The 24,830-nt window shown below is 39.2% G+C and overlaps 2 protein-coding genes across 3 annotated transcripts in view; both read left to right on the forward strand.

Moving 5' to 3' along the window:
* Positions 1-6,253, forward strand: part of bod1l1 (biorientation of chromosomes in cell division 1-like 1) — a 17,387-nt gene extending 11,134 nt beyond the window's left edge. Inside the window, exons 12-28 of one of the 2 annotated variants that reach the window (XM_031862901.1) lie at positions 74-203; positions 357-470; positions 554-597; positions 685-736; positions 824-888; positions 1,041-1,122; positions 1,326-1,384; positions 1,489-1,564; positions 1,774-1,817; positions 1,995-2,163; positions 2,665-2,714; positions 2,935-3,061; positions 3,438-3,490; positions 3,596-3,662; positions 3,882-4,011; positions 4,488-4,559; positions 5,327-6,253. In XM_031862901.1, the coding sequence (XP_031718761.1) occupies positions 74-203; positions 357-470; positions 554-597; positions 685-736; positions 824-888; positions 1,041-1,122; positions 1,326-1,384; positions 1,489-1,564; positions 1,774-1,817; positions 1,995-2,163; positions 2,665-2,714; positions 2,935-3,061; positions 3,438-3,490; positions 3,596-3,662; positions 3,882-4,011; positions 4,488-4,559; positions 5,327-5,456 (1,464 nt within the window). In that variant the 3' untranslated portion in view covers positions 5,457-6,253. The remainder of the gene's footprint in view (positions 1-73; positions 204-356; positions 471-553; positions 598-684; positions 737-823; positions 889-1,040; positions 1,123-1,325; positions 1,385-1,488; positions 1,565-1,773; positions 1,818-1,994; positions 2,164-2,664; positions 2,715-2,934; positions 3,062-3,437; positions 3,491-3,595; positions 3,663-3,881; positions 4,012-4,487; positions 4,560-5,326) is intronic. The other variant, XM_031862902.1, reaches the window with a different exon arrangement.
* A 10,739-nt stretch (positions 6,254-16,992) lies between these two features.
* Positions 16,993-19,460, forward strand: nkx3-2 (NK3 homeobox 2). The gene is made up of 2 exons (XM_031862860.1): positions 16,993-17,550; positions 18,240-19,460. The coding sequence occupies exons 1-2, from the start codon at positions 17,178-17,180 to the stop codon at positions 18,662-18,664; spliced, it is 798 nt and encodes a 265-aa protein (XP_031718720.1). The 5' UTR covers positions 16,993-17,177; the 3' UTR covers positions 18,665-19,460.
* Positions 19,461-24,830: the final 5,370 nt, after the last annotated feature.

Genomic DNA, 24,830 nt, shown 5'->3' on the forward strand with positions numbered 1-24,830 from the left:
TAATTCTTTGAAAAGTAGCATTTTCTAAAGTGTTATTGTGCTGTGGAAAAACGTTCTTCCGTCTTCTACATAGGAGGAGGATGACACCACCTCAAATGACTGTCGGGCTCTTTTAAATGAGGAAGAAGCCAAATGTGCAGAAATTGCTCCTGAAACGCAGCCAGATGGAAACATGGAACCACCAGCAGCAGCTGGCAAAGAAGGTAACATTTTATTTTCTCCTATTTAAGTGTTTTGAACTACACAATTATAACTTCTTGTGATTTCCGAAGTGAAGTTTGTGGTTCGATGAAAGACATTTTTACTGACCAGGCGTCGTCTGTGCATCAACCTTTTTACTTTCTATAACATTGCAGCAGCTGGTGCTGTCGTGTCTGAAGCAGAAGAGGTCAGAGGAGCCACTGATGAAAGCACAGCTGCAGTTGCTTCTGAAACCACTGAAGAAGGCTCAGACATTACCACTAAACAAGGTGAGTGCTTGAAAACATTATTTTTGAAAAGAATAATATTAATATCCTCTGACTGTTAACTGAGCATCCCGTCGCTTCTTTAGAGCAAACTGAGCCAGATGTTACAGAAACAAAGACGAGCCCAAAGGTGAAGTACCATTCATGATTTACAAATTCGAATTTTTAATATTTTCATGCCATACTAAACTTTATAGCCATCTCTCTTTATAAATAGGCAGAGGAGGTGGTAGCTGAGGACAACCAGGCCAACATGGACATAGATGATGGTAAATCTGTTTATCTAACTTAGATTAAAACCTTCTTAATACTGTAAGTGCATTATGTTTAACCCTACTGCTTCTTCTCACCACCAGGTGAAGCTGAGAGTAAGACAGTGGAGGAAGAAAATGTTGCACCGGAGAAGAGTGATCCACAGACTGTGAGTGTTCAGCCTTAGTCATGCTCAAGTACAGGTGGTTTACATCTAAACAAAGTGTAGCAATGGCGCTCTGATCTATGTCTCCTGTCTGCCCACTGTATCTGTATTATGTTCTTTTTATTTAATCTATGTATCTTGTCATTTATGTTCAGATGGAACACAATGTCCCACTGAAGACTGAGGAGATCAGAGAAAGTGGATCTGAGAGTCCGTCCAAACTGGTCAAACAAATCAGTGAGTTGTGACTTTTTATGAAATGCCCCTGCTGCCGACATTGGCGTAAAATTGAGATGTTTACGGTTTAGAAAAGTAACGCTGTCCTCTCAAGAAGCTGAAACTGGGACTGAATATTTTCCATGTTATGTTTCAATCTTATTTCTCCACTGTAGACGTCTTGCAGTTGATTTCAGTCGTTGATATTTGTTTGTGTTGCTCAGGTGATGTCTCCAGTGCAGACAGCCAGGAAGATGAGAAGGGATCAGACCTCTATGAAAAGGTGACGCCAAACAGTTTGTTTGAAATTCAGCTCTTACATATTTGATGGATCCAGATGTTTATACAGTACCCTACCCTCTGTGCTGATATGTTTTTGTGATGTAGGAAGAGAAGAAGGAGGGACGAGGAAGACGTAAACGAAAATTGTCCACTCAGAAAGTTGCAGCAGTGAAAGAATCTGGTGAGATTAACTGGATTTGTCAAAGTTTATGAACATTTGTCATTAAAATGGAAAAACTATTATTAATCAGTTAACTGAAGACATCAGGTCACAAAATAGTATTTTTTTAATCCAGTTAGTAAATAACATATTCACCATTTGTGGATGAAATTATTATTATTTATTTTTTATTTTATGGAATAATGTTTGATGTTTCTGTAACTGATCAGGTGATGAGAGGGATGAAAAGGAAAGTAAAGATCAACCGTCTGAGGTAAATGCAGCCTTTTACATCAAATAATCCTGTATTTGTAACATTTCTGCTGTGTTTTGTTGTTTGGGGTTTTGAAACCTTATGAAATACATAAATGACAATTCCTGCAGAAATCGTTTGTTTGCATGTTTTTATTTGACATCTATTGATTTGCTTTTGGACTTTTCTCACCTTCAGGAAACGGATCAGGAGAAGTCTGTGGAGGTCAAAACTCCACGCAGGGGTCGATCATCCAAAACCACAGAGGAGGCGGAGAAGGCCCGACCTGAAGAGCCGGAGGAATCGGAGGAAACTTCAAGCTGCGCGGGAAGACATTCAGAAGCTGCTGCCAAAGAGGCCACTGCTGGTAAAATGATCCATTGTTTAAGTCTGAAAAAAGTTTTACCATTTGGTATATATATATATATATATTTTAGGGATTGATGAATATTTAGTGTTTTATTATTCAGGAATTTTTAAGTTTACTTTTCATCCCAGTTCAGATCCATAAAATGGAGTTGGGAATGTTTAGAATAGAAATGGTCAAGGAACACTGAAATGTTTAATACTGCAATTCATTTTACCAAATATTTTACTGATCAGGATTTGCTGGTTTTCTCTTTCGGATGGCCGACGATGATGAAGAATAATTGTTCCCTGCTCTTAATTCAGCTCTGATGATTATTATGAAGTTATTTCTCTGAGAATGTTGATGCAAAAATGTTATTATAACAAAGCCTATAAAGAATTTAGTTTGAAGAATTGTACTTTATAATGAACACGTTTTTCTTTTCTGAGCTATAAGTGCTGCAGATTAAAATAATTTAAATCTGGACTCTTTTGTTGTTGTTCTTTTTTTCAACCTCAGATAATCAGAAGGATGAAGATACGGACAAGGAGAGCACCGAAAGAGAGGAGGTATGTTAACAAACGTCCAACATAATACTTCACTTCACTTCACCATGTTTATAACCACAAGGACAGTCCATATTTCTGTACATGTGACATTGTGAGTTAGCTGTAACAATAGTCACCACACATGATGACTGAATTCTGTCTGCAGACACAATGAATAGTATTTTGTAGAGGACATCGAGTGCAATCCACTGTATCTCGTGTTTTTGTTTCCCATCGGTAGAGAACTGAGGAGGAAAGTGGACCGAAGAAAATTGCACGGCGAGGAAGTCAAGTCAGTCTGCCGTCTCCTGTTCCAGAAGACACTGAAGCTGCAGGAGGCTCCGACTCTAAAGAGACCGCTGACACACGTAGGTCTACTTTTAATTCCTTCTTGTTTTGGGTTTCCTAAATGGTTTAAAGAACTGTGCGCACTATAAATGGTGAATAACATTAGGAAGAGGTGTGGCTACATGTCTGCCAGGGCATGCATTACAAACTCACAGACAAAGTGAGCCAAACCTCAACAGCTCATCGGTGCATTTCACAACATGATGTGTTAAACAGGTTTTATTTTGGTGTCATCACTGTTAACAGATTGTAAATTAGTATGAATGAGTAATTTAGCAATGAGAGTTGACACGAGGGAAGGCTGGTAGTTTGGCTACGAGTTCAACTCGACAAAATATTTTTTTAGGAGGTCGTATGTCAATTTAAAAAATCAATTTGATGATATTTCTATTCCAGGTAAACCAGCACTGAAGAGGAAGAGATCAGAGGAAATGGAGGAATCTGTGGAGGTGAGATCATCGTGGATTAAAACATCCTGGTCTCCAATTCCACCATCTAAATTCATTTTAATTTCTCTCAATATGTGTCTTGAAATACAAAATATAATTCTATAGGCTGAAGAGGAGGTAAAGCAGGACGACAGTCAACAGGAACAAAGTGTGGAGGAACCTGACAGTGGTGGTGAGAAAGCACACACGCATATGCATACGGTGATATGTTAGTGAAAGATAAAACTTTCTCATCTCAGTGTTATGGATGAGCACATAGGAGTCATTACAGTTTGGTAAATTGTTATTAAAATACTTTTACTTACATCAAAGAATTGTAAAGTTCCAGTGAAGTGTCTTAGGGTGACATATTGATGATGATGTCTGCAACCTTTTATCATCTTGCCCACAGACAAAAAGGCAGAAGAAAGCGAGCAGAATGATGAGGAGGACGACGATGATGATGGTGAGAAAGAAGAGGAAGAAAAAGGAACCGCAACCAGAGCGACCACACGGGCAGCATCTCGCCTGGAGGCTGAAAGGTAATTCAACCGCTCACGGACACAAATGAACCAGAACAACTACAATGATACTAATATGTACCGGTGGAAATGTCATCACTCAAATATCAAGACTGCGTATTATTACGGACCCATAATTCAAACTTTACTGGAACTTCATTATTTGGTCAAAAACAAAGTTAAAGCAAGTATTTAAAATGTAATCAGACCAATTCATTCTTAAAAATGAGGTTGATGACAAAAACACAAGGATACCTGCAGATAAAATCAGACACTAATTCATATTTGATGTAGTGTCACAGTTTTATACACAGTCACAGTTATGAGACTCTGCCATCCTCTGAAGTGATGAATGAGGCTGTTTGTTTTAGCGCTGAATGTTTGCACTCTGAAGCACCCAGCAGGCATCATCACTGTCACATCCTATTAAATTAAAGCAGGGGGGGGGTTAGCGCTACAGCAACTGTTGTTCCACATTTGTTTTTACTGCTCCTCAGAAACAAGCCAAGTAAACCATCCACACGGGCAAGTCGACAGAACGGTAAAGAGGAGACTGCAGCTGGCACACGGTGAGTTTGTCTCATTGAGGTACAGCAGAATGAACGACGACATTTTACCAAAAGCTTTCCCGGAACGGCCAGCCGGCAGACTTGATGCACACGTTCTCGCTGTGAGAACGATATTAGTAAGATGTTTGACCCAGTGTGCTCACTCTTTGGTTAAACATGAAAGGAATCCCGTATTTATTACCAAATAAAGCCGGTGTGGTCACAGCTTTCACCGCTCTCCTTACTAGACTTTTGAGCCTTTTTAAAATGGAAGCAACACGCTCCATTAGATAGAACGGAAAACAACTTTTCAAAATAGGTTTAAAAAGGTTGAATTTCCAGTTTAGGTAAATCTCCCTCTCTCAACAAATATACCTGATCAAGTCCTGTATATTTAAGGGAAGAGACTTGATGATTCATTTCTATTACTACAGTATGTAAACGTTTTTAGAAAATCTATATATCCTTTCTTAATTTTTCTCTGGGGTTTTGTTTCTTTTAATTGTGCCCATTTATAGATTCCAAGGAGATTTTGTCACAAATCTTAATATATTTTGTTTCTGAACTAGATCTGTGTCTTTTAAGAAGTTGTCTCATGCCCACGTTTTTTTCTATTTAAGGGGAATGTGGAAAACACCAAGTTCACTTGCATGTTGTAAAAGCAGTACTTGTTATTGCAACACTTTCCAGGAGTTACTCTTGAATTAATAAAGACGTGGTTTTACGGCACCTAAATATGACACTTAAGTCAAACGAGCTGACACTTGTTCCTTGTTTCCCTCCCGCAGCGGGACGAGGGGCCAGGCTGCAGCAGCGGCGGCGAAGGGGGGCCGTAAACGGGAGGCCAGCCCCCCTGCGGTGCGAACACGGGGTGGACAGAAATCAGAGGAGCCCCCTTCCAAGAGAGCCAAACGCTAAAACATCAGACAGCGTTGGACCGATTCGCCGCAGCAGCGTTTTCTCTGCCTACCCGTATTCAAGTCAGTTTTGTTATCGGGGGTGAAAGAGCCTCTACAGTCAGTTAGCATGTAAAGCTGTTTCTGCTTAATTTACTGTAGATATTGAAATGCTCTGGATAGTATACGGTTCTCTCTCTCTGATCTTTGAGCGTGAACCTGAGGATCTGTGTAGGAATCCTTCTACTGCACTACGCCCATATGGTTTGGATCAGGCTTCATCATTCCTCCGTTTATTCAGTAATGCCCAGTGAACCATAGTATTTCGGCCCAATCAAAGGCCCAACGTGCAGCCGAGTCGTGCTTTAAAATAAAGAGGGTGAATTCAAATTAGAGGCCAGAGTTTGTCTCCGTTCCAAATCCAAACACTTGTATATAGAAATCACTGTGAAACATCTTAGCGTTCATCGTGAATTTTATTTTTCAATATTCATTCTGTGAATGAAAGGAGTTTTCCTCCCACTTTTTTAAGTTTGTGTTTTTATACTTAATATCCCAAAACAAATTTAAAAAAGTTGTTTTCTTTTTTTTTTAAACAGCAGTTTAGGTCACAGACAGGAAAAACGTAAAGTTTTTCTATAAACTGTGTTTTCTTCATAAGATATTTGTAACAACACGCACTGCAGACAAAGAGCTGTTTCTAAATGGAGGTGATCGAGTGCTTTATATTGTTTTAGAGTTAAATGTTTATCAATACAATTGTGTTAGATCGTCTACCTGTCAATGTAAAGACATGTTTTTCATAAATGCAGAAATACTGAATATTGCTTCCTTTTTTCATTGTTTCAAGCAACTTCGGGTTCTTACTTGTGGTCAGTTATGAATTTTAGTTTGAAGTGAAATAATGGGAGACCAATGTTCTGTCATTTGCTTCTAAAATGACATCTCACTGTTTCATTTTTAGACTGGCGGTAAATCCATGGACCAAAACAGAAAACCAAACAGTTTATTTTCTTCAGATGATGCATAGCAGTTCAAAACTGTGTTGCTTCTGTTTTTACAAAACTCCAAAAATCTGAAATATTTGTTTATAAGATAAAATAGTGCACAGGGTAGAATATCCAGATTTGTATTAATTCACCTGTATTATGTCTTGAACGTTATCTCCTCAGTGTTTCCTAAATGGATGTGCTGTCTGTGAATGTGTAAATAGCCAAAGACATTAACCAATTGCCTCTGAGCGGAGGAGAGGAGAGGACATTCCTGCTTGCTAATGGGGGATAAAACTGACAAACTCAGAATGAAATATTCCACCATCATTAACACATTAGAAGGCTTTAATCGCTGCACCTGAACTTACGGGATCCAAAAAGCTCTGCGAGGGCTTACGGGGAGAGAGAGAGAGAGAGAGAGAGAGAGAGAGAGAGAGAGAGAGAGAGCTCTCTGGGTGAGGTTGTCGGACCATTCCTGTGGATTGCTAAATTTGATTCCTTAAAGGTGTACCTCTCCCAGGTATTTCCTGGAGCCTTAAAATATCACCTCATTTAAAGGTTTGGATCAGCTTTCATTTAGCCACCGGGTCTGGCAGACAAACAGCGCTCCTTTCACTCACTTTACACCATTTTATTATACGTCGTTTGCATTGTAGTCCTAAATGATTTTTTTTGGGATTTGCCCAACAGGGTTGTGCTGCTGAGGATCAGCAGTTTGAGGCACATTAGAGTGATTTATAGGCAGCGTGTTTTATGTACGAGATGGAGAAAAGCTTTCAGCTCAGCGGGGACCTCCTCGCACAGCAAGAATTTAGAAAGGTAGAGAAAGCAGCAACACAAGCGAATAATCTAAATGCATCTAATTAGCTGCTGCTGCGAAAATACGGACACATTTACTGACCTGCTTTTAGGTGCTTTGACTCTATTGTACCCGAAACATTTTTACACATAATGTAGGAAAAGTAGTGTCGGCTCTCAACCACAACCAAGTTAAACTTTTACTTGTCTTTCAAGGTCGTCTTCATCAGGATGCTGTCTGAAGTGGTTTTTAGTCTAGTCCATCGGTCAGTTATGTTACTGATAGAAAAAATGTTACCATCATGTTTTTACAAGTAAAATATTTACTTAAAGTGGATAAAGAAAAAACATAAATAAATAAAATATTGATAGTCATTAAAATGTATCAGTAGCTGTTTTAAGAATTATTGCTTTGAGTTATTTTTAAGCAGAAATGCCAAATATTTGATGTTTCTAGTTGCTTCTGAATTTTCTCTTTGAATTTTGCCCTTTTTTGCATTTCATAGACATTAAGAAATTGATAGAATACTCAACAGATTCATTGATAATGACAATAATTGTTGTTTGCAGTTCTACATATTACAACCAACTTTTCACAACATTCTTTAGCAAGTACAATATTACGTCAATCCATCGACGAGTAAGAAGGCAGAATTACGTTGCGATTATCCATAAACATTAAGAGAATACTCTTTCTGAAAAATAAGAATTTAAAAAAGGGTTGAAAGACTTTAGCATTTGTATTGGTAGAGCTTCAACCTTTTTACTCGCTGACTAATGGTTACGATGAAACATTGTATTTAGCAATATTGTATTTTGTCCCATACTAGAGGGTATATTGCATTTAATCAAAGCCATTTTGAAAAGATGGTAATGTTTAGTAAACTTAGTATTGATGGAGATCTATAAATCACATGACTTATCAACAGACTGGTGAACTCAACACCACTGTGTAGAAATATGTAATGTATAGATGCATGTAGAAGTCCTGCATTCACATCTTTACTGTCGTAAGAGTACACAAGTATTAGTATCAGAATATATAAGTACCAATGTAAAATGATAATGCAGAGTGGTGTGTATTATATTACTGGATTATAACTGGTTGTACACAGTACCTCAGAGTTACAGTACAGTTTGGGGCTCTTCATAATGGGTGTAACAGGCCATGTGGATTCTGGCAGGACACACTGCACCGGCCTCACTTCAGCATCTACATGTGAAGGAGAAGAAAAACTGTGATACAAGACACCAACAACATAAGCCACCTCAAACCTCCTCACATCTCCCCACTTTCTGCCGGTGGGTCGCGGTGCAGTTTATCCAGCGGAGAGCTGTGGAGAGATGGCGGTTTCACACAGCTGTCAAAGGGAATCGAGGTAACTGCCGAGGGGATCCTCGTCGGCTGCAGGGATCAGGATCAGGGGGCTCACTCACTCCTGCTGCTGCCTCTCTGCACTGGGAGTGGTCTTTCCTCTACTGGGGATTTGGCCAGCACTGCACATAATGCTCCCCCATTCAGCCACTCCTCTCTCAAGACATAAAAGTTAACAGGTGTTTAACGTCAGAAGTGTTTCATACGAGAGTCGTACAAATAGCCAGCGACAGGCAGCAGGGAGGGGTGATAGCTTAGAGGGGTTTTTTCTCATTTCTTTGCAGTGTTGAAATAGTTCTGCAGTCGAGTTGAGATTTGGAGCGACTGATGACATCTGAGGCTGCAACAAACACATGCAAAAGTGCAGGATTGCCTCTAAAATACATGTTTACTTACCAACATTTTGGGGTCAAATGAATAGTTGCGGTACGACACTATTGTGTGAAGTCAAACAAGCATCAAATGTTTGGTCTTATGTAATATAGAATTAAAAGAAGAATCTACTTAACCTTGATTCTTAGCTTTATGATGCAAAGTACTTTTTGCAAAGTACATTCTGCTTTCTGCTGCAATGTTTGGAATGTGAGCCAACGTCCATTTACTTTTTTTAAATGACAATAACAAATTGCTGGTGGTAGTTTAGTATTTTGCTCCAAAAGAAATGTAACACAAAAAAAGAAAACGATTACAAAGTTGTCAGTGTTCTCTAGATGATACATTTTCAAACTGCACTATTTACTTGATTAAAAACTTCAGTGCCCAGCTGTTTCAGGACATTTTTTTTTTTTTTTTTTTAAATGGAACTTTATATTTGTAAATAGGTTTTTAAAGATTTATATTTTCAAAGCCAACCATCAACAATTTTGATAATTGATTAGTTTAATCGAGGGTTTTCTGCTTTTGTCCGTTTATCATCAAAATGTATCTTTGTGTTTTGGACTATTTGTCAAACAAAACAAGATATTCATGTTGAGGTCATGTTGGAAAACATTTTTCTTTTTTTCTGACATTTTATGTAGACTAAATGATGAATCAATTTGAACAAAAAATAATCCATAAACTGATAGATAACAGCCCTAATTCAGTACTCCAACCTGTAAACACCTGTGAGGTAAATCTGTCATCTGCAAATATCCAAAACTCAGAGCTCGTCTGCTGCAGCTGCAGTCTGTGACACCCACTCCACCAAGAGCAAAGGCCCATGATGTCTCAATTTCTAAATGATGCTTGAAGTTTTTATAACTACGTCAACTCCGATGTTCAAAAAGTGGTATTTAACGAAACCCCCTGAAAGCAGACTGCTGCTTTGAAGGACGTCTTTATTTAGGCGTGAGTGGAGGAGAAAAGGAGCCGGTGACAGAGACCTGAGCAGGCAGCCAAAGCCTCTTCAGGACCTGACGCCTTTCATGATGTGCTTGAGCTGCACGCATTATCTGTTGCGTGCCAGAGGCGTCTGGAAGCTCGTTTGTCAGCACAGCAGAGCCGAAAAACTAACTATAAATCACGTCTGCGCTATCTACACACATTAATTGGACTGTAACAGCGGGCTATCCCCCCCACTTCTGCTCCCGTGTCTGCAGTAATGCAATCATTGCTGAGATGTTTTGAATAGCTTCCAAGGCACGCAGGAACTTCTCCCCGCTCGTCTCTTGCTTCAGTTTACTGTATTAAGTGTTCTGTCCCAAGGGCTCTTCCATTTAGTGCTCCATCGCATGCGAGGATACTTTTTCTTTCGGAGAGAGGGTTCAATTGTAACTTAGGCGACTAAAAGCATACTTAAAGCTGGCAGTAACACCCCCCCAAGGTTCCTTCCACTTTCCAATGTTGAGGTTGATTAAGGGTGCTATCATGGTGGATCTGATATTTGGTGAGAAATCTAGAGGGCATTTTGGGAGCATTTACTGCAAATGACTCTTGGCAGTGCCCTCTCATGTATTGCTCCATCTGAATACAATTTGGCAGCTATTCTCACATAAGAGGGGGGGGGGGGGGGGTTTGCATGGCGTGCTGTGAGCCTCCTTCTTCATACCAGCACGCAAGAAAGAAGAAAAAAATCAAGACCTGTCATGAACACACCCAGGAGAGAGGAGGGGAAGCAGAGACGTTACCCCAGCGACTGGTATGTTGCTGCATCAGGCGGGATTTCTTATTTCAAACACCAGATTACAGTTACAAGAAGTGGCAGGAAAAAGAGGAGCTGGTGGTGGCGGTGGGTGGAGGAGCAAACGTAATAGTCTTAATATGCCATTAAAGTTTATTTCTTTACTGGAAAGGTGGTGGGATTTTCACCCCGGTGTTAAACTGGAGGAGAGCAGACAAAGAGTCTGGGGGTATAAGGGAATGGTGTCATTGTGGATAGAAAATATACCTTCTTCCCGGCAGGGCTATTATGCAGCGATCATCTCATCTTTCAATGACGGCAGCTTCTCGTCCTCACCAGCAGAGGGAGACGTCTGGTCCAACAACACCAAACCAGGTTCAGCTTCATGTTGACTGTAAACACACAAACACGTTTATACAAACAGCAAAGTGTCTTTTTCATGTTTATTTCTCTTCTTTTTTAGTTAACCCAGTATCAGTGCAGAAATAATTAATTGACTGTTCCTCAAGTTATAAATTAATTTAGGTCATTTATTAAGTAAAAATATGATAAATCCACAGGTTCCAGCTCCTCAAATATGAAGATGTCCTGCTTTATATTATTGTAAATATAATGTTTGGGGTTTGGACATTTGAGGACTTCTGGGGCTCTGGGATCATGTAATGGCCATTTGATCAACTATTATCAAAGAATAGGCTACTAAAGGATAAATGAGAATTACTAAAATAAAAAATAATCCTTAGCCGCAGCTCTACTGTTTATGTATCTTTCCTTTATTTATTGTATACTGTTTAATTTTTTCCAAATATGATTTGACATAAATAAATTTAAAATGACCTTTTTCTACTTTTAAAAGTATTCCTATTACTTCACCTAATAGTGTAATTATGGCTTGATTAAACCATGAATTATAATAAAAATGTATGCATGTCCAGAATGCAACCGTTCACTCCAAACACTTCAAAAGATCAAAGTCTCTAGTCCACTCAAAGTGTCAATCCTTAACATTTCAGTCCTGGTTGATTTAGAATTTATGTTTGACTGAAAACAAAAGAATTGTGCCGAGAGTTTAGCAGTCTGGAGTCTTTTTCTTGCTACATGAGTTTCAAGTTTTCAGAAGTGTGTGCAAAGTTCCATTTTCATGTGTTTACGATGGAGAAAAACTGTAATAGAGCTTTTTTTCCAGTGAATGTCGCCACAGACACTCAGTTTATATACTGCAAATATATCCTGAGTCACATTGTGTTACCTCCTTCAGCAACAGATAGTGACTTAAACGTTAGTTTAAATGAAAATCTCACAATAAAAACACATCAGTTTATAAAATGTAAGGCATCATTATAGTACTGTATTAAATTAGCTCCACCTCAACTGACTACAACATTTAAGTACTGCTTACTGACTGTAAAAGTTCTGTAATAATACTGAATACTATCATATTACACTGACAGGGGACATTCTACATAATGAGTACTTTTGATCCTTTAAGAACATTTTGTTGTTTTGTTTGTACTTCTAAGCATTTTGAATGCATAACTTGTACTATAATATTATTATAGTATTTTAATGGTGTGTCTACTTCGACTTAAGTTAATGATCATTACGCTGCACATGAATTGGCTTTTATTACTGTCATCCCCTTTAAATGGCAAAGACAACCTGCTGGCATGAAACTAAATGTTACAGTAATTACAGAATTAAATGTCAGGAAATATGAAAACTATTTGTTGCAAGTTACTTTTACGTTACTGTCTTTAGAGATATTATATAGCAGTGGCGGCTGGTCAATAGAGGCCTGGTCCCACCTTGAGCCACACACAAAAAAAAAAATAATAATAATTATAATAATCATAAATTATACAAATTGTCAATATTTGTGTTTTTGAACTATGGACTATGGCACCCAGTAATGTGTGTAAAATATGATATCTGCGCAAAATATATGCTTTTCCTGCTCGTCCACTCCGCCTGTGTGCTCGTCTGCTCGTGCTCTCTGCCTGTGTGCACGACACGTCTCAGAACGCGCAGCTCGGGGGGCCAAATCGTTTTGGCCCAAAAGAGGCGGGTCTATGAAGCAGTTTAGCCAATTGCTGATTAAAGATATAAATGAGTGACATACAAGTTAGCCAATCAGCGTCCTCAAATAGATTCAGCGTGGCCCCCCCTAGCTGCGCGTTCTCGTCAGGACAAGTCTCTACGGGCGAGCGCGAGCGCGAGCACTACTCCTCCAAGTCTCGTTTGAGCGGATTCTGCAGGCCAAAGAGCTGATCCCAGATCAGCCTGACCTCACAATCAGACAGCAGACTAGCGGGAAAGGGAAGCAGTACATGCGAAGCTTCTGTACTAGCTGAACACCAGACAGGTTTGGCTAGCTGGATGACGTCATGCTAATAACGTATTTAGCTTTTTAAAGCAACGGGGACAGATCCAGCACGGACAGTTAGGGAGTGAGGGAGTAAGGAAACATGAGAACACCAGGACACACATGGAGAACTCTGTCAAGCTACATATTAGGCAAAGTGAACATCTTTTCTTCTACATAGTTGTCCTCAGTCTCATCTGCTTAACTTGGTCATGGAGGCATCAACATGTAATTGAGATGGTAAATTAACAGTGAAAACTCATCATAGCTTAATTTAACATCAGTATTCATAATTACACTTCATGTTTACTTCTCCTGATCTTTACCTCCGATAACAAGTTCCATAGGCGCATCTCAATAAATAAACATGTTATGTTATATTATGTTATATTATACAAGTGTTATTTACTGCTTTTTTTCGTATTGGAATAAATGTTAAATATTTAACTGCAAAGTAGTAATGTGTGTTTGATACTTTAATTCTTTTGCATTAAATCATACTGGGATGTTTACTGAAATTGATAGGATGGCCCTACCTAGAACATTTTCCACCAGCCGCCACTGTTATATAGTAAGAATAGTAATAGTTTCCTCATATGTTTTTGAAGCTTATTCAAATGAATAAATATGTAAATAAATATGTTTTCAGTTGCTCAGATGATCACTTTCACTGTACTTTAAGTGTGAATCCCATCAAACCAGCGGTGTATCTGTTTTAAATGCTCCTGCAGTTGTCTGAATGAAAACCAAGCTGCTGTTTACATTTCCTGCCACTTACAGCTACTTACTGCTTATTACTCTTCCTCCCAGTGTGGTTACCAAAACACAGAGTAACCCGTGGAGCTCTGCTTGACATCACACTGATAGGCGCACACTGACTCACTTTGTTGGAGAATTGGCAGACAGATGTATTTATTTTCCATTTTTTCTCTCAGGGTAAAGCAGACTATGTACGGGTCAGTGAGGCTGGTTTTAGGACAAAAGACAAGAGTATAAAAGTAATGCAAACAAGGACACAGAGAAAAAAACAACAACCTCTACATGACAATTTAAAAACAATTTGATGTACCACTTGTGTATTGGCCTTGGGAGGAATGAGTAGTTTCTAAAGGGGTGTGTGAAAATATCCAGACATGTCAGTGGTTTGTGCTTTTCCTTTTTCCAGTTGTGTTTTCACTGTGTGGTGATCCAAGCTTTCATCCCCGAGGTCACATCCAGCCAGAGACAACGCCACATAATTTCATCCAATTCATTTCTGAGCAGCACCATACAGTTAAACCGAGTGAGTTTAGTTGATTAAAATAAGTAAAAGCAAAGAAAGAAGAATCCGTATTTGTTGCAGTAAATCATTTCAATAATGTCCCAAAACCTAATGATGATATTATTAATAGTGCATGACCTATTGCACAGAGTGAAGTTCAGTGTGTTTTGACCCCAAAGGAAGATGTCAAAAAGTCAAGATGAAGAGGTATTTTCAGTGGCCACTAGATGGTATAATATATGCACGCAACGGGTTTGCACGAGGTGACAGCAGCACTGAAGTTGGATTAATATCATGAGGCATGTAGCCGATTTAAAAATATGTATTTTCTTTATCATTCGCATGAAGTTGAGGACTACAGAGATCTTAATGAGCTTAATAATGTATGCACCACTTGTGTTGGTGCATAAATGTTACAAGTAAAGTGACATTGAGGAGAGAAATGATTCATTTATTTTACGGGTCAATGTTTAAAACACACGATGTTTTAATCCGCTTTTCATAGACTTTTACCAGCAAACGCTACATGAATTAGGCCTCAAGCGACTAGGAATAATGACAACGCTTGAGAGATTAAAATATATACTTTTAAAAAGTAATTTAGGTTGAAAGTCAAAGTCGTTTGTCTCAGAATCAGCTGTTAGGCGCTCAGTCTGTTGGTTTATTCATAGCGGGTCACGTGCAGAAAATACAACAAGTCTCAAAAGACGAATGCAAATTAAAAATTGAGCCAAAATAACAAAATAAAAATATGTTTCAATTATCTTCTGCACTGACGGAGCTTTTCTTTAGTTTTCGATTTTAACGAAAACAAAAGTAAGTTTATTATAATTATTACTGTGATTATTATCATTAGGCCTCCTATCATATTTAAATTGTGTTGTAAATGTATTATTTATTGCCTTATTTTATTAAACATCACTTTTATCGATTCAGCACTGAAGCCATCAGGATGATTTATATCATTTATTAGACCTGATGAATTTAATTTAATACTTATTTAATACATTAAATCATTAACAGTCGGATTAGCCCGGGGTTATTAAGTATAGCTGGTTAAATAAAATGAATACTGATAAAGCAGGTGAAATAATTCCATAAAAACACTATTATAAAGAATAAAACATAAACTTTTACGAGCCTGTTGGATATAATATGAAGGAATGAATCCATCAAAGCCTCCACACACTAAGACAGATTGTCAATTTGCCTAAATAATAGCTGCCTAATATCAATTTTATAAAATACGCTGTTGTCAAAGCAAAAATCATTTTAACGTTATTTTCTAAAATATAGTGTTGAGAAGCATTTAAATTGTTATTGGTTGGTTAATAAAAAACAGCAGAAACGCTGTGAAGTCCGCTCTGGCGACGTGAAACACGGCAGAGGTCACGATCCGGACCTGCAGCAACAGAAGTTTGTCCACTTAAATCCCCGAAACAGAGCTGAGTTCTACACGAAAAAGCTAAATAATACTTAATAATGCTCATGCACGCCATTTCCATGACGTTTAGAGATATATAGTAAACAGAGGATCAACAGCGGGTAACAGAAAACAAACAAGCTTTCCCTTTACGCTGCAAAAATTAAATCTGAGCATTCATTCTTTTTTACAAATAGACTTATATGAAGTCAAATGTGCTGAAAGAGATAATTTCAGTGAAAACCTGTGTTTATGGAACGTTGCACAAGCTGCCTGGTGTTCAATTATAAGCAGCCTTTCACCTGTTATCAAATATATTTGCCTCTTTAATGAAACAGTTTCACGAGTCAACAGGAGGTAACAGAAAATGGTTGATATTTTCAGTCATTTTTATAGAAAGCAAGAATTGGGTTTGTGCACCAGCTGAGGCCTACCTGGTCATGGCGATCCATGATGCAGGCCGCCAAGGAAGTGACATCGATGACGTTTACGTTTAACCAAACGTAGAAATGGTAAATTGTTCAAAACCTGACACACGTTGGTCAGTGCCCAAAATGTTAAAAACCGTCATGTTACGGGTTACTACGCACGGGACTCCCAGCAGACCTGTTTGGATGGTGAAGGGTTAAGTAAAAAAAAAAAGATGACATATCCTACGAATTTATTGTCCGGATGCTGCATTCAAGTGATAGACGGATAATGGGAGACAAGATTTCCCGTTTTACTTTTCGACTGGTATTGCTGCCGATTATGTGCTTCTTGATCGCAGACTTTTACGCATGAGACTTTGCCTTTTCTGACAAACTTTAAACATCATCAGCACACAACATTCGGCACTTAAGCCAAATGAATCATAAATTACAATGTACAAGACATTTAAATATCAGCCATGCAGAGATACAGTCTGCCCTTCCTGATCTGGAAGAACTTTTGGGTGAAATGTGTTGAGTGGTTGCAACCTGCATGTCAGTTCAGCCTCCTGTGAAAAACTTCGACCAACATGTATTTAACTTTTTCCCACCCGGTTGAAAGCAACATGACGTAGTGTACAGTGGCCAATCGTGAAACGGCTTTCTTCCTCTCCGGGCCAATAGGAGGCGACGAGGAGTGCCTGTGTGTCACAGGTGAGGGTGGATGGTAAAAGAAAAATTGGGTGAAAAGGGCCAGAGACTGGAGCGAGCCCGGGCTGATGGCAGAGCTATGCGGAGGAGCAGCATCGAGCCTGCGGATGTAGCAGAACCTTTCCACGGCTTCTCCCGCTGGGATGCGACCAGGAACCAACACTGGGGGGAAAACATAAGCCAGAGCAGTGCTCCACGGAGGGAGTAGCCTAAAATGTGGATGAACTGATATTGAATCTTCTATCCGGGACGGTTAATTACTCAACTTGAAGAACTGAGCAAACTTCGCTTTTTTTTTTTTTTTTTGAAAATGGCCGTTCGTGGCAACTCGCTGATGCCTTTCTCAATCCAAGCCATCCTGAACAAAAAGGACGACAGCCGACACTTGCCAGATTTGGACATGTGCTTCTCCAAAACCGCGTGCTGGAAAATATTTGGGGAGATGAACGGCGGGTCTCGGAGAGATGATGGGGAGACTTGTGAGCCGACGGACCAGAAAAGCTACGACTCGGACTCGGGACTCAGCGATGACAACGACAGCAAGACTCTGGCCGTGTGCAAGTCGGAGAAAGACGGAGACAACGTGTCCGATGTGCCGGAGGAAAGTTTGCAGGAGGAGACGGACCACGAGTCTGCAGCTGCGGAAAACGCAAAGAGTGACAGTGAGCCCAATAATGCTACGGGTGAGTAGGACTGAAAGACTAATATGCAAATGTACACAAAGTAAAAATAAAGTGGTGCTCCTTGATTTGATTAAACTGTATCTCTAAAACAGACATGTCAAGAACCAAGTGGCCTGTCAATACTGCAGTTTAATACTGCTGGTACAGTTTTGCAGAATCTGGTGTGCTCCGATTGTGTTGTTGACGGATAGCAGGCCTGTTTGCACAAGATATTTCATGGTACAAAATCTCTCCGCATCTCTCCAGCACCTTTTACGCACGGATTGTTCTAGTCTTACGCGCGATCATTAATGGATACCCTGACTCAAGTCTGTTATGGTCCCATTTAACTTTGGACAAAAGTTAAAAACGACAAGACCCACGCGGATAATTGAAGCCTATTTTAAAAATAAACTCCAGCTCGTCCCAAATAAACATCTGCACATTAGTTGTGATGTTTAGGCCATAATGAAAACCCTGGTCAAGCATTTTCAACTGTCATTTCAAACAACTTTCTTCAATAGAAAATTGAAACATACTTTTGTAAAAGTGTGCACACTTACATGAATTCAGGTTTCCTTTGTCACATCCAAAAACACGCACCAATCTCATATTAAACCATGCAGCACGCGCGATTCCAGCTGTATTTAAATAACACACAAATACAGGAATTGACTTGCATGTTCCATCTGCGTATCTCCCTCTCCCAGACTCCAGCACCCTGGACGAGAAGAGCCAGGACCAGCCCAAACAGCGGAAAAAGCGCTCCAGGGCCGCCTTCTCTCATGCGCAGGTCTTCGAGCTGGAGCGTCGCTTCAACCACCAGCGGTACCTGTCCGGGCCGGAGCGGGCGGACCTGGCGGCCTCCCTGAAACTCACAGAGACTCAGGTCAAGATCTGGTTCCAGAACCGTCGGTATAAGACGAAACGCCGGCAGATGGCCGCGGACCTGATGGCGTCGACCCCGGCGGCCAAGAAGGTGGCGGTGAAAGTTTTGGTGCGGGACGACCAGAGACAGTACAGCCCGGGAGAGATCCTGCGGCCCCCGCTGCTCTCCCTGCAGCCGTCCTACTATTACCCTTACGCCTACTGCCTCCCTGCATGGACACTCTCTGCATGTGCGGGGAATCAGTGAGAACTCTGTGACTGTATTTATTCATTTTTGTTTGATTATTTTGTTCCTAGAATCAAACTAACTAGACTTATTTTCTAACAAGAGGATGAGACCCGAGGGGACTAATCTGCTCATCTGCCTCCTCGTGTTGCTCCAGGCCAGACCATGGGTTCCCAAACTGTTTTCACATCCTCAAATACTTCCAAACGACTCATTCGTTTATTTAATACGAGTCTGTCCCGAGGAACCTCGTTCAAGAAGACGTTGCTTATGATTAATGCTATCAAATCATACTGTTGGTGAGCGGGGAGAATGGACCTTCTTTTAAAATGTCAGTATATTAACCTCTGAGGAGTGACAAGGCAATCACTTTGAAGTATTCCTCTCTTTGCGCGGGAGACCCTCAAGGACCTCTGAAGCCCCCCGGACCTCACTTTGGAAACCGGCGGCCTGAACAGGCTGAAAATGTCACCATGTTGGTTTATATTTTACATGCGCCTTCCTACCTCTGCAGTGATTGGAAATAGGCATATTCCATTGAATTTTCATATAACTGTCTCAGTTACAGGTTGTGTCTTTTTTTTCTTGCTGTGTTTGCAAAGGTAAGATATTTCAGCACTTTTGAGCTATCTACGTTACATTACTTCAATGTAAAATGCATTTTAGTGTGGGCATAGTGTCGGGATGAGAGGAGGCGGTCTCGTGTGTTATTGGCCTAAAAGTAATCTCGTGGCAGGAAGCAGGCTATAAAACAGGCCTACTTCTAATTAAAATGTACATGTGTTATTTGTGTAAAATGACTGTTTTAGATCGAAAAAAAACATTAAAACATATCAGGCATTACTTTCATTTGGATGCAATTTCATTTTAAGGTTTTTATTATCAAGTGTAACGTTGGAACAGGAACATTTTACTGTCAGATTTGACCAACAATTATAATAACTAACATATTTACTATTTAATGATGCACTGGATTACAAATGTAGTTTAGTTTGACAACTCAGTGACAGGGGAAAAAAGAGAAATACATCAACTCTGCTACAACCTGGGTTTTTACAAGCCTCGCTTTGATGTACAAACTTGATGTTTTGCGCTCCTCTTTTCTGACCAAAGGAATCTGGAGGTTTAAATAAAAAACATTGGAGGACATATACGACTGAAATGGCTTATAAATAACTCTTTAATAGTTACATTTTCATTAGCGGTTGATTCAGGCCAGCTTTTTGTATTTTGAGAGCAAACAGGCCAAATACAGAAACTCATACGCGCTTTATCCTGCGCATTTTCTCTAGTAAAACAACTTTATTATTATCGAAACGTAAGCTTTTAACACCTAAACTTCCCCATACTGTTCGTGCTGTACACTCACTGTACACACCTTGTAGGTGTCATCTGGGCCACCATGGCTTTCTTCCCAAACACACCTGTCAAACAATGATGAATTGCTCTGTGATTCCCGGACAGCTACCTTTAGGGCTGCATGTCAACACAAGGAAAGGAGTATTCCGGGGTTAAGGAGGCCCATGTCACTGCGCCTTAAAGTTGGCAGATCGTAAACAATACATTTTTGTCAACAGGGAAAATGCTTTAAGCTCTCTTTCCTGATTTTAGGCATAATACTGGAATTGAAGTATTACGGGAGTATGCTATTCTGTCTCCACTGCCGCCTGGATGCTAAGTCGGGGTCAGTGGGGAGCTGCCGTACATCAGCCATCCATCTTTGGCCGTAAAGAATACCTACATCCCTTGCAGACTTATACAGTCTGCTGCTGTTTAGCGGGAATATACAAAGGTTTTATGTGTGAGGTGAGGGAAAATACAGAAGAAAGATGTCCAAGAAATTCTAAGCATCAATTCTGTAAGATGTGGACAATGAAAGAGCAACACGTTATCCTAAGTCATTTATGTGGACACAAGTGGGAACATCTGCATTCTAGCCCTGACAGCACTGCGCTTTTACGCACCAACACCAGGGCATATGTAGGGTTTTTGGTGGATCAGTGCCCCATCTTCTTTAACCCTACATGGTAAAAACCGTCATACTCACAGACGGCGCCTATGTCCTAAAATATGATCTCCTTGATGCAGGTAGCCTCTCGAGGCTTTCTCCAGTGGCAACGATGCTGCTCATTGGCTGCTCTGAAGGGGCAGAGAGGGATACGGAGGAGTGGACCGTCCCACATAACTTCCTTTCATACCTGCATGTGGAGATATCTGATAGAGGGACATATTGCGGCTGTTTTTCCTTTCAACCTGCGATCGTTGAAATGCAAACACCCCCATCGGTGTGCATTCACCCCATCACGTCTCCCCGTTATTTCTTTTTTTTTTTTTTTTGCAAAACTGATGTGTGCGTGGGAAACATATGTATTGTAGTCATTAATTAGGATGTGACTGTATTTCACGTCGAGGCTTCACCAGAAAAGAAAAAACCAAATCAATTCCGCACTTTACGGAAGGTTGCACAGAGGTAACATAGTTCTGCCCATATAATTAAACAAAAAATTGCACTTTCTAGATTACGTCGAACCTTTTTGTCGTTTCCGGAGTAACGCGTGGAGTTTGGGAATTGTGATTTCGAACAAAAGAGAAACTCTGGAATTGCAGTTGCTGACTATGGATTTCCCCACAGAAATGTTGTCCAACAACACATCGTCATTTGTTTTTTCTATTTATTTTGAAATTATACGGCCACGAGCTCTTTTTTCATTTTTATTTCTGGCCTGATGGTCCTGTGAGTTAAAGATTCAGTCTGCTCTTCTCTTTTACTCAGCAGTAGGGTAATTCATTTAATTCATTCATTCATTTGCAGAAAATTTCAACAGTTGTTATCGACCAGAACCAATTGCCATTTAGACATCATTTGACGCACATATAGCCGAGTTATAGTTTCCTTGACAGACACTGCTTCCAGCCGGGGTCCTCTTTGGAGATGTATTACTTCTTTTTGTGGCGGAGCGACCACAGAGAAAGATGGGAACGTTAAAAGAAGCATAAAATGGCCTGATGTCTCCTTTAAATGTCCCTGTAAATTAACGGTTAACCACCAAATTGCACTGCAAGGAATGTGCACGTGACACAACGTAAAGTCTTATTTCCTCAAATATGAGTTGGTTTTGATAAGCCTGCTATTTCTGAATTTTATTTTGTTAAAACTATAAATCGATAAATTCAAGATTCACACTAACCAGAGCTCCTGAGGCTGAAAACTATGTTTTTAAAAAATTGATTTCTGAGCCTTAAATGCAATAACTCAACCGGTTAATACATGTTCATTTATTTGAGTAGCTTAAATCAATAATAGAATATTTCTCCCTCTGTAACTTCAGATGATACTGTGTAACCTCTGTAGACCTGCAGTAACGTTTACCAACCTGATCGTGTCTAATAAACCATCAAATCAAACATGTTACAATATAAGACAGATATCTATCATGCGTTTAAATTCGTGTCCACAGGTCAGTTTTCATGTGTTTGAACACTATTGTACTTTGCACCACAATGTACAAACATCTTTGTAGAAACATGGTAACAGTCTATGTCTTTATTTGCATACATGTTATTCATCAATATTTCGAGGCAATGCAGACTGAAAACCCCGTATGATATAGCTCAATTGGAAACCGCAGTTCAACAATATTGGAGTTTCCATGTCATTGTCTCAAATATTGATAATATTACCACAAAAGTGATCCAAAAATGTTTTTTTTGTTCGTATTTTTTCACTTTTGGTGCGTTTTTGTGGAACAGTTGAGCCCAATATTTAAGATAAGATAATTGAAGATTTAATTAACTTGTCTTTAATCCATTTGGTTTTTATATTCCTTGTTCCTGAAGGGTTAAAATGCTTTCATTTAGACGATAAGGTTTCACTCAACCAGAGAAATGAAATGAAGTAGGCTAACAGACAGAATATTTCAAACTGCTGCCTCTCTCTCTTCGCCTTTCTGCCTTCAACCTCTTTTCAAAAACAATTAGGCTTAATTTCCCTCCAAAGCTTTCTGTCCGGTTGGAGTTTGCTGTCAATCACACCCTCATAGTCCTGTTGGAGGACACTGACCTGACAGTCACTGCCACCTGCTTCACAGTGGCCCAGGTGCAAATTCCTCTCCATCCCTCATGTGGCAGCGACGTCCTTCCCCCTGCGGTGAAAAGCAAGTGAAAGACGAGGACCGTGATTCAACCTTTTGGTTTGTAAAGAACTGCAGCGCACAATTTTACAGAAATATTACAAAACATATGCATGTAGACGGGAATTAGCGGGAAAGTAGCGAATACTTCCACTAAACATAATCCCACGACAGAGCGGATTTAAGAGGTTCAAACACAAGAAAACTGAATTCACTTTTTTTAGAGCATACAGTAAATATATCTTAGTCGATATCACACTTGAGCTACAGCTCACACAGTTGAGATAAAGTTAATTCTTAATAAAAAAGCATGGGCTAGAGTTTAAGGTCATGACACACATGTGTAATTCCTCATGAATTATTTTGTTTTATTTTACATTTCTTACTTTACTTAATAGTTTGGTCTCTATTTTTAAAGGATGTGTTTTGGTGCAAATTATGTTTAATCTTCTGAACTCCAAACCGACAAATAACTAAAAACATGAACCATGATTAGATGAGTAAAGTTTCTGTTTGGCAACAGATCACACAGAGACTAATTCAACCTTGATTCATGATTCTTTAACTGTACGTTTTGTTTATGTTCATATCAAGCTTTGCGTCTTGAATTGATGGGAATCAATTACAAAAACAGCAGAGAGAAATGTCACAAAATAATTGTACTTAAATGTTCAGTCTTGTTATTTTGGTCAAAGACTGGAATTCATTTCCCAACAATAGTCATACTTTATTTGGTAAATACACCAGTGTGTCATCGATCACACTGTTAAGATATTGTGAAGTGAACTGGAACTGGGAGATTGTTCAGCTATTTAGTCGAGGAAAAATAAAATATGTCTGTCTACCTATGACTAGGATGTCTCAGGAATAACATTAACCTTTAACACTGCAGAGTCCATATTGATTTAAGGGCATAAAAACCCTTAAAAGCTTAAAGTGGTTGTTGGCCCTGTAGATTTTAGATCTGTGTTTTCATTCAGGTGAACCTAAATTGTCAAGAATTGTGATTCAGTTTGACATGATAGTGTACCTGTGTGTACGTGTACTGTTTGTGTGTGCTTTACTTCAAGACAAGTCAAATAGTATGCAGTTAGGTGTTGGAAGTACATTATAAATATTATGTTACAGATATCTACTGTAGTCAAAAAGGATTTCCAGATATAATAAGTGAATATACAGTATAATAAAAATATATTATAATAATAATAATCTATTAAACAGATTTATAGTCTATTTGTGAAAGAACTGTACTAGCAAATGAGAATTCTAGATAATAGACTGAACGTAGTATGAACGTATCTATGTTTGATTAAAATCCTGTGCAAAAGAGTATGTGAGAGAGAAAGAGGCTATTTATATATTTTATACTTTCAGCAAGACATATGTAGTGGAAGTATTCAGATCATTTATTCAAGTAAAAGTATCAATTTGTAAAAATATCAAATATAAAGTATCGATAAGGTCAGAAATAAATACAGAATGTAACAGAAATAGATAAGAAATATATAACCTAAAATAAGAATAATAAAATGTAAATTATACAAGAGCGTTTGCAGACACAATTGCATGTTAAAGTGACAGTGGTGCTGATTAATAGCAGCAGATTATGTATTGATAGGCCACATATATATTGTTGGATTGTTTTTACTTATGAACGTGTAAGTAGTATTTTAGTGTTGTGTGTGTGGTCGAGGTGGAGCTTTTAATTGCTTGATATAGCCTATACTGTGTGTTACCTCGTTGTATGGCAATGTATCGTATATTTAATAAGGTGATCATAATGTGTTTTGTGTAAATATTCAAAGTTAGTCAAAAAAGTAGAGGAGTCAAAAGTAAGAGACTATATTTCCCCTGAATGTTTGCGCAGTGGAAGTATAGTTATAGTTAAGTACTTCTAAGCTGTAGGTAAGTACAGTACTTTTGAAAATAATTACTTTAAAACAATCTTAGGCCCAATTGTTGTTGCGCATGTTTTTATATATTCAACATTCTGACCTCTGTTACCACGGCAACAGCAACGCGTCACACACACAGGACGCAACCACGCGGCCGGTGAA

Source organism: Anarrhichthys ocellatus, unplaced genomic scaffold (genome assembly GCF_004355925.1).
Source record: "Anarrhichthys ocellatus isolate YVR2014 unplaced genomic scaffold, GSC_Weel_1.0 scaffold27, whole genome shotgun sequence".
Taxonomy (NCBI): domain Eukaryota; kingdom Metazoa; phylum Chordata; class Actinopteri; order Perciformes; family Anarhichadidae; genus Anarrhichthys; species Anarrhichthys ocellatus.

Excerpts from the sequence above, each read along its gene's own strand:
- nkx3-2 (XM_031862860.1), top strand. The coding sequence starts at position 17,178 with ATGGCCGTTCGTGGCAACTCGCTGATGCCTTTCTCAATCCAAGCCATC. Across the intron at positions 17,551-18,239 it reads TGAGCCCAATAATGCTACGG|ACTCCAGCACCCTGGACGAG; the intron begins GTGAGTAGGACT and ends TCCCTCTCCCAG.